The 10,265-nt window shown below is 39.7% G+C and overlaps 1 protein-coding gene across 4 annotated transcripts in view; it reads left to right on the plus strand.

Moving 5' to 3' along the window:
• Positions 1–9,796, plus strand: part of PDGFRA (platelet derived growth factor receptor alpha) — a 34,626-nt gene extending 24,830 nt beyond the window's left edge. For 3 of the 4 annotated variants that reach the window (XM_051790372.1, XM_051790374.1, XM_051790371.1), the window contains 7 exons: positions 720–835; positions 1,411–1,533; positions 2,144–2,255; positions 4,128–4,227; positions 4,345–4,450; positions 5,161–5,396; positions 6,414–9,796. In XM_051790372.1, the coding sequence (XP_051646332.1) occupies positions 720–835; positions 1,411–1,533; positions 2,144–2,255; positions 4,128–4,227; positions 4,345–4,450; positions 5,161–5,396; positions 6,414–6,561 (941 nt within the window). In that variant the 3' untranslated portion in view covers positions 6,562–9,796. Of the gene's footprint in view, positions 1–719; positions 836–1,410; positions 1,534–2,143; positions 2,256–4,127; positions 4,451–4,496; positions 5,123–5,160; positions 5,397–6,413 lie in introns of those variants that run through there. The other variant, XR_007904960.1, reaches the window with a different exon arrangement.
• Positions 9,797–10,265: the final 469 nt, after the last annotated feature.

Below are 10,265 nucleotides of genomic sequence, written 5' to 3' on the forward strand. Positions count from 1 at the left end.
CTTTCCTGGATTATGTAATGAATATAATGAATACATCTCATTCCCCACCGCTGTTCTCAGAAACCAAATATGCTTTGCTTTAAAAATTGGCACCGTCACTTCTGCCTCTAGGCCTCGGAAACTGAATCACATCCAGTCTCAGATTTACACGACAGACTAATGTACCCATGTTGTTCTCTAGGACAGTCAGGGTAAATGAATCACTGAATTTTGACTGGTTTTTTGCTGATATCTTTCATAAAAGAAATAAGAACTGTTGCCATAGAATTTCTGAACCTTTTTGTTGGTATTGGATTAGTCCCAGTGAATACTTGCTGGGAAACATAACAGTGTTCAGCAAAAGTAAACGGATAATAATGTACATGCATGCACAAAAAACTAATGAAGGCAAGACCTCTAAATGAATGTTTTGTACTACACACCGAGTAAACAGCCTGTGTAACATTACAGTGAGCCTTTTTAACTTCACTTTTTCCCAGGGGAAAAAATTACAGACAGGAGAAAACTCAAACCCTTTATTTAATACTCCATGTTTTTAAGAATGCAGCATGTGCTAGTGACTGATGAAGACATTAAAAGTGGTTAGTTATTATGAAAAGACTGTTTTGGTCATGGTACTCTGCTAAAATCATCAGCTCAGAATCATGATAGGTAGGGGAAGATGGATGATACTTTCACACTCCACAGCACAAACACTTTTTTCCTCTTCTTTTCAATAGAATCAGAAGTCAAAAACCTTCTTTCGGATGATGGCTCAGAGGGACTCAGCCTGCTGGATTTGCTGAGCTTCACCTACCAAGTTGCACGAGGAATGGAATTCTTGGCTTCTAAAAATGTAAGTAAGTAAAAAAGTAAGTAAAATGGAAGAAAGTGTAAAAATGTCTTTTTCTCTAACTATGGGTTTCAATTTATATTTTGAACACTTGACACAATATAATATTCTTTTTGGAAGTGTAGACAGATTTCTCATTTACCTGGAAACAGAGATCACCATGGTGGGAAAAACCAAAGCAGCAATCAGTCCTCTTCTCCTGCTGCAGCCTGTGACATTAGTGGAGTCAGTGTCAGAGATGGTGGAGAATCAAGGCAGGGTCTGGGTGAAGGGTCTGTACAGCCACAGACCAGCATGGTCAGAAGCATAGACATGTCATTAGTACAGGATGGGTAGAATGGGAAAGGATGGTATCACTTTGGTCTCCTCCCCACTACAATCTATCTGCATAAGACCTCACCAGTTCTGTGGGCCAGTGCCTCCCTGTCCCTATTCTCAAGGAATACAGGCACTTGTTCATTAGAAGGTCTTGTTAAGACTGCGCCCAGAAGATCAAACCCTTCTCAGGGATCTTTGTAAGGGAAATGGTCCTCATGGAATTAGCATGTCCTTGAACAACTTTATTTCTCCCCATACAGTGTGTGCACCGTGACTTGGCAGCTCGTAATGTCCTCCTGGCTCAAGGAAAAATTGTGAAGATCTGTGACTTTGGGCTGGCTAGAGACATCATGCATGATTCCAATTATGTCTCCAAGGGCAGCGTATGTACTTAATCAGTAAAGCTCTGCTTTAACTGAAATGAAAAGTGTCAGTTTTAAATGCTGTTTCATGTTCTTGCCATTCAGTGTTGCTTACACTAATTGACCATTGGGATGAATGCTCCTCAGAACAATTTTTCTTCAGTTCATTAATTCCTGTAAATTTTCTAACTCTGTTTTAAAGCCAAAAAGTACTTGGCCGCATTCAGTACTTCACAGTACTTTTTTAAACTGGCAAGTTTTGTGACTGCATAAATTATTAAGGAACTGATAGTATGATATGGAAAGAGTAGTGACATATCAAACAATGACATGTCAGATCTAGTTCAGCAGTGCTGGATTTTGTATCATTCCTTTAATCAGCCTGGTCATTTGCTAGTGATAAAATGAATACAGTTATGTCTTAATTAGTTTTTGTGGGGAGCAGCTAGTAACATTGCTTATAATCCTGGTATCTCTGTGTTAAATGACATGAAAAATAAACCCTAGTCAGGTTAACACAACTTTTCTTATAGAGAGAGGTTATTCCTGGCTATCAAATAACATTTGGAATGGTAAGCATTTCTTTAATGACTAATCTGTGTGGTTTGGGGTTTCTTTCTTTTTGTTATAGACTTTCCTCCCAGTAAAATGGATGGCACCTGAAAGCATTTTTGACAACCTATACACAACATTAAGTGATGTCTGGTCTTATGGCATTCTGCTGTGGGAAATATTTTCTCTTGGTATGCACAGTGAATTTTTTCCTATGCTTAGTGATTAAGATTTTTCAGTTCAAACTGTCTTACACGAAGTATTTAAAATTCTACAGTAAAAATGCACGTGTGAAATCCACCGTTAGTTGTCCTTCTATATGGGGTTTCAGATTCCAGTGTGAAGTGAAATGTCCATACTCTCCCAAAGTTCTATTTGGTTTTTTTTTGTTTGGTTTTTTATTTTTTTTTGTTTTGTTTTTTTTTTTGTTTGTTTGTTTGTTTGTTTTTGTTGTGTTTTTTTTTGGGGGGGGGGTTGGTTTTTTTGTTTGTTTGTTTGATTTTTTGCAAGATACTTTTTTTTACTTTTTCTAGAAAATTGAAAAACTGATTGAAAATCTTTTGTGCAAAAGTATTGATGCGATGTACCAGGACTGATTTTCTAACTAATATGAGAAGCAACATGTTTCTCCCTTGCTGTGGGGTGCCTGGGCTGCAGCCCAGCTTAGTGGCTGGTTTGAAACAGACTCTTCATATGTTTCACAAGAGCATGTCTTAGTCCCATTATGGAATGAAAATAAATGTCAGTCTTCTGGGACACTGATTTCTCATTTCCAGGTCAGCACTGTTCACACAGTTGGTTTATGGCAGTGTAAAGTGGTTATGACAATAAACAGCAGTTACGGACAACGTACAGTTCCCGTCTGGGAACAGCCTGGCTCTTTCCTCAGCCTCATTAATTAGCCCCATGGACAGGTGACTGGCCTGCTTCAGCAAGTGTGCATTGCCCAGATTTACTGTCAGCAGAATTAATTGTGCCTGTATGGTAACTACTGCTGCCTCTTAGCAACCCCAAGCCTAATGTTATTTTCTAGAATAAGTTGTCACATAGCTGCTTCTCAGAAAACAACAGTTGCACCACTGTTTATGGTATCTCTGTAATCTGTAATCTCTGGGCATCATAGGATCCCGTTAATATCCATTCTCCGGAATACCTGTGAGGCATGTGAGTGCCATTGCTCAGGAACTGAAGCACACCTATACTTCACTGCCCTGTAAAGAAGGTTCTGAAGCCCAGTTTTAGGTGAAAATCCTTCTTTTGAAAGGGCTGAGGTTTCTGGGGTAATATTATAGTATGGCTCCTCTGTCTGAGAAAGTTTTCTTTCTTGGAAAGCAGAATATATTCTCAGAAGTGTTTGTTAACAAGGTCAATTTTGACATCTTGCTACCATGCTTGAATGACCCTTTTTTCACTTCAGCATCAACCGAGCATGAGTGCAATGATTCCTGTGTGCTGCAGCCCAAATTATCAGCTAACTGTGTCAGCTCAGGGGCCAAGTCCAGACTTTTGAACAATCCATGCACCTGACATGTCAGCTGTTGTTCTAAAGCCAGCTGCCCAGGTGGGACCACTCGGGTATAGAGAGGACTTACTCACACTGAGGCTTCACCCTCAAAGCCAGGATGGGGTGTGTAACTCAGGCCATGTCACTCTCAGCTGTCATACAGGTGCCAAAAGCAATAATACCAAACAGAGCAAGTGTGTTGGCTAAGATCTCACAGAAATTCAGTGGCAAGGCAGAGTCATGGCCTCAGATATGCCAAATGATGGCTGATGACAGGGATCATCTGATCTCTGTAGCCAATACATTCTATAAACTCTTCAAAGATATTTTTTTCTAGGTAGTACCTACTTCAATCTTTCCTAGCCAATGTTTCACACTGGGACTTAATGTCATCAAAACGGTAGTTCTGAAGTGAAACACTGACTGAGAAAGAACCATTTTGATGCCATGTCAATTTATGGCATTAGCACTCTTTGACATGAACAGCAAGACAGTATTTGGGAACTTTGCATGGATAGTCAAGTACAGAGGAGTACTTTTAATTCTCTTTTATCTGCAGGTGGCACACCATATCCTGGCATGATGGTCGATTCTACTTTCTACAACAAGATCAAGAGTGGATACCGAATGGCCAAACCTGACCATGCTACCAATGAAGTGTATGTGTAAACTTGGCTTTTCCACACCTGGCCAGCCTCCAGACTTGGCTTTAGTTTCTGTTTGGTTACTCATGTTCCTTTACTAGTTGGATAAAGTGGTTTCCATCTAATCTGCAGGTATGAGATCATGGTGAAGTGCTGGAACAGTGAACCAGAGAAAAGACCTTCTTTCTACCATTTGAGTGAAATTGTGGAGAACTTGTTGCCTGGAGAGTACAAAAAGGTTTGTTCTTTGTAATTTTCTCTGTGTTTTGTCTATTCTGTTCCAGAGGGAATTATAAGTGTTGTTCCAGCGACAAGAGCCATTAGCACTGAACTGGCACATCCTAACCTACATGAATTACGTGATTAGGATGGGGACACTGCATGTTTGATTTCTTCATTCAAGCTTACTGAGAGAAGCAGTTCTGCAGTACTGGCTGGGAAGCAGAATTCTCCATTCTTAATGAAATCCTACCAACTCAATTTTTCTACTGGAGAATTGGTTTTATATATTTTCTTGGGATTTTCTAGGCAGTAAAATAATTCTAAAAAAGGGACTACTTGCCCCATGTGTATAAGCTCCCTGTCTCTGTCTTTGTACCCTTACATCATCAAGTTTTCCCCCACACTTCTGATAGCTCTGGGCACGCTCTTCCTGCCCCATTATTCAGTGTTTCATTTTCCCACCTACCTTAACTCCCTTCTCCCTCTCCCTACCCTTCTTTCACATTTACTAGTCTGCTTTGTGCTACCACATTTGCTCTTGCATCATCCAAAACTTACGTGTCACTTCTCCCTTCAAAGTAATTGAAGATGCTGGGCTTCTCCATCCAGTGTCAATGGCTCATAGGGCAGAATATTTGCTGGGCTAACAAATCACAGGTGCCTATCTGAAGAAAGGCAGCCTCAGTGAATAGCTACTAATGAGGGGTTTGAAATGAATATTTTCAGAGCTACGAGAAGATTCACTTGGACTTCCTGAAAAGTGATCACCCAGCTGTCACACGCATGAGAGGGGACTGTGACAATGCTTACATTGGTGTCACCTACAAGAATGAAGACAAGCTAAAGGACAGGGAGAGTGGTTTTGATGAACAGAGGCTGAGTGCTGACAGTGGATACATCATCCCCCTGCCTGACATTGACCCCGTTTCTGAAGATGAGCTTGGCAAAAGAAACAGACACAGGTAGGTGCAGTTTACAGATCCTGTAGCCCATAGTCACCATTTGGGGTCATGTTTGGCAATCTCCATTAACATTCTTCAGTGTCCTACTCTGCAGATCGTTTTCTTAGCTCTGTTGAAAACACCTTTTGGGGGAGTCCCATGTAAATATGGTAGTATGACTGGTCACAGTGTTTTCAATGGGAAAAATGTAATTTTCCTCTGGCAATATGATCGCCACGGGAAAGGAACTGCTAGTAGGGTGCTCCCGTGTGTCTCTGGGACTCCCTTACTAGCTTGGCCAAGCCACAGTGGCTGTCTTGTGGCTCTGTGGGTATATTTTGCAACACATCTTGCCTCCACAGCTCAACATCTTGGAGCTTCATGTGAGCTCTCAAAGGATTGATTTGTTCTGCATGAGACCAGTTCAAAAATTTGGGAGAAGTTTTGAATATCTTCTATGGTATAGTTTTCTGTGACAGCAGGGTATCCAGGACTTTTTACTTCTCTCTTGTCAGTTTGCATGACCAATTCCACTACAACACAACACTGTGTGATCCTAACTGTGAATGACCAAGATTTAATTCAGCACTTAATTCATAGTTTATAGAATTACCAGCCTAGAAGCTTTTTTTTTTAATATATTTTTATGCAATATTCTAGAGGGGGAAGAATGAAGTCTCTAAGAAGAACTATCCAGATTAGGATCTATTACATCTCTCTGTTATTCCTATCTTAATCTCTGTTATTGCTATCTTATTTTCACCTGACCTCCCTAGATTTACCTATTGTCACAGCATTATCATAAAACTGTTTCTCTAACAAGTCTCTGACTGAAAGTGTTTGGAGGAACATATGAACAACTGCTCCTTTGAATTCCAAGGTGTTTCACTAATGATATACAAGATATGTCATGACCTAAGAAGCTGGTGGTCATAGTCACTTAAGATTGCGCCATGGGTCAGAAAGCATCTGGGAGGTGGTGTTCAGTTCTGCCACATTTGCTACATATCTTATCTCTGAGATATTTGTCTCTTCCAGTTCACAGACATCTGAAGAAAGTGCCATTGAGACCGGTTCTAGTAGCTCTACTTTCATCAAGAGAGAGGATGAGACCATTGAGGACATTGACATGATGGATGACATTGGAATTGACTCCTCAGACCTGGTGGAGGACAGTTTCCTGTAACCCCATGGACGTCTTCCAGCTGTGCATAGGGGGAAGCTTGCCTTGTCATCTACAGACTTCTGCTCCACAGAGAAAACCACTTTATTGAAACATCAAGGATGTAAAGAGGAGGTGGATTTGTACAGAGGAACTTCCAGTAATGAGCAGAGGAATCAGCCTGAGTATGAATGAAAGAGACATGTTGAAGATGGATTTTTTTAGTGTTGCTTCTTGCAGTACTTCAGTGGCATCTCAGTTTTGTTTGCCATTCGAACTGGTAGGGGGACGAAGGGAAAGGCCACAAACAGACCAGTTTTGTGTTTCAAGGGCATTCATATGACTTTGATGGATCAAATTTCCACTGCAGCAATATTTCACCATTGTAATTATGTAAATAACTGTCTACTCAAGGACTTTTTGGGGTGCACATTGAACATATGTCATGGATTTTAGAAGACATCACTCAAGAATTTTGTGTACTTCCTCTCTCAATTTCAATGTCAGCTGCTGTTGAACTACCATGTGAATTAAAGAACATGCGAAAACCACTTTTGGACCAAAAAGGTCTAAAACCATGAGGGACTGACTGGTACTACAAAACATGTTACTTTTAACCGTTAATGCAAGTAAAGGGGAGTAACAATCATAATAATAATAATGATAATAATAATAATTAAAAGTCAGTCTATAATAGGTGTTAGAAACCTAGTAAGTCTTTATTAACTCTAGAAGGTAGCTGTTTTCAAGATAATACTACTACTGTTTTCAGTAACACTAAATGTATATTTTACTATTCATTGTCCTTCAGTAAAAGCACAGTTTCAAAAAGCTTTTTGAAGTGCAGGGGAGAAAATTATCACCTGAAAATTATTATGAGACAATTTCTTTTTTTTAATCTATACAGTATGGTAATTGTTCTGATTAGCTAAAACTACTTTAACATGGAGAAAAAAGTTAAGATTTTGTTTTCTTTCATAATCTGAGTAGCTTTTCTAATCACATGTACTAGAGGCATTTAATTGTCCTCTGATTGAAGTTCTAAGAATTTAAATTGAAAAAAATTATATCAGCTTTTCAAGATTCTGGAGAATAGAAGATTATGATAAACCACCAGCAATATCCCATTATTAATGTTTCATGGGTACTCAAAAGAAATCTTATCCTGGGGTTAGCTGTGAAGAATTTATTTGATATTTGAACTAAGATATCTCTCCCAGCCTGGAACTCGAGGTAAATAAGCAGAAATAATTCTGCAGCAAATATTCTTTTCTTAGTTTTCAGGTTTAAACAGGAACAGAAAGCTCTCTTATTTTTGCAGACTGTAACTACAAAAGGTAATTACTTCCAAGAGTGTATTTTGGAGGAACATGTATGAAAACGAGCCTGTTCTCAACCTGCAATTGTTGTTTTTTGACACCACTTATATGAACAAAGTATTATGATTACTGCTATCACTGTACAACGTGTTATTGAGTTATGATGCCTTGGAAGACTTACATGTGAAAAAAGGTACCTCACTGCAAAAGGCCCCAACCTTTCAAACTTCGCCTTAATTCAGTGTGAGGAGCACCTCCTAGGATGTGCCCAGCCTCTGTCATGACATAACCAATGCAAATGCAGTGTAAACTCATTCCTGTCTTGCAGTATTTTCCTAGGAAGTGTGAAAGACGGACCAGCAGCGACTGACAGAACATGCTGCATGTTAAACTACAGTTAAACTTTGAATGGCTCTGTGAAAAGCTCCACAAGTTCCCTTGGTTTCACTTGCTGTGGACAGTTGTGGGTTAAATGAAAGCAAATGTAATATTGCCAATGTTACAGGGTGGAATGCCACACGAGCAAATAATTCTGAGTATGGGTTTCAAACTGTCACCAGGCTGAGGCCATGTACAAACTACAGCAGATGTGAAAACAGGACCTGAAGCAAGCCCCTACATTTTCAATCCTGATAGAAACTGACAATCAGAAAGAACTGTGAATGATGGTGCATTCTCTATTTCTTGTATTCAACAGATCAGGACCAAGTGTCTTCCTGGGAGCCATGCTTTAGGCAAACACGTCACTGAGCTCTGTATGGAGACAACTGTGAAACACAAGACTCTTGATATAGCCAGGACTGGTGAGATGATATAAGGTCTCCCTCCAGTTACAAACTACAAATTGAGGAAACGCAAATTGTCTGTGGACATCCCAGATATCTGAATGGCCAATTGAGACCACATGTACCTTAATTTGCATGTGTAGTCATTATATCTGCACATTCAAATTAGGCAAGCAATTTCACCTGCATTTTTGCACATGGCCTAGTGTTCTTCGGGGTTTGAAAATCAGCCCTAGCACATTTTATTATATCAATTACTGGAATCTAAGGACATTTTCATGCAGTCTTGCCTTTTCCCCACCAGTTTCATTCTGTATCTCACAGCGCATCTCAGGCTAGACTCAGATGGTGGATATGAACCAGAGCTGGCTCACTTTCTGGTCCATGGTAATGTTAGTTCTCCATCTTGTAATGGGTATTGTGAAGATGAACTGCATCTGTGGCAGGGGTCTAGTCAAAGCCAGCTCACTGCAGGCTTGGAATCAGATGAGCTGGCCTGGAAACTGGAATGAGAAGCAGAGGAAGATAAGGAATTTACTAGAGAGAAAGAAGTGTGAGAGGATGAATTGTTTGATTTTACAATATTATGAGTATTATAGACATTTTTTTTTTATGGCTTAATTTTTGAGAAGCCGCTGGAGAGATATTTCCAAAACTTCTTCTACGGTAATTGTATAACGACAATCAGTGTTAGCCTATGAAATGCAGCTTTTCATTTGGAATGGCCAACCAATTCCTTTATGGCGTGGTCTGAAACTTGTACAAAATGGTCCTATTACATGATGAAGGACGTGAGATATGGTGATGTTATACATCAATATGTATATAAGTATTTTTATATAGACTTCTAGAATACTGCCAAAACATTTATGACAGCTATATCACTGCCTTTGTTTATATTTTTTTTACTGTGATATATTCCACAGGCACGTTAACTGTTGCACTTTGAATGTCCAAAAGTTATATTTTAGAATAATAAAAAAGGAAGTGTTTCCAAAATGATGGCTGTTGTGAAATGTTTGAAGAAGGTAAACTGGCCTGAGTGATGGTAGGCACAAAATGTATTTCAAAAATGCCCCTGTTGATATTTTGTCTTTGAAAAACTCTTGTAAATTAAGATCTCTATATTTCAATAAATGATATATAATTTAAGGATATGTGAGGGGTCTATACTCACTTATTGAAAAATGGTTATAAAGAATCAGTGTTGCTCAGAGTTTTTTCCTTTAAGAGGTTTTTGGTTAATTGAATTCTCTGCAAAGCCATCAGCCAGCAATAACAAGCAGGTCTTTGAGCCCTTCCAGCAGGCATAGTGGGGAAGTGCTGGCAGCAAATGACCTGGGTAGCAAGTGACATCTATAGCGAGTCATGTTTTCTCCCAAATCACAGCAGGTGTGATGCTCCAGTGACTGCTGCCTAGAGCAGAATATGTGCCCTGAGATGGGCACTGGGTTCCCCACACAAGATGAAATCCTTTTTGGCCTCGGCACCAGGTGTGCTGAAGGGTTTGATGCCTACTGGTCTGCGCACACTCAGGAAAGGCCTCTGGCTGCAGGGTTTTTTAAACCTACGCTGAACTCACTTCCTTTATGAATCAAACAAGATTTGTCCTATGGTTCTGTGC

This window comes from Manacus candei, unplaced genomic scaffold (genome assembly GCF_025592945.1).
Source record: "Manacus candei isolate 608988 ecotype Guabito, Panama unplaced genomic scaffold, ASM2559294v1 h1tg000028l, whole genome shotgun sequence".
NCBI classification, from domain to species: Eukaryota; Metazoa; Chordata; class Aves; order Passeriformes; family Pipridae; genus Manacus; species Manacus candei.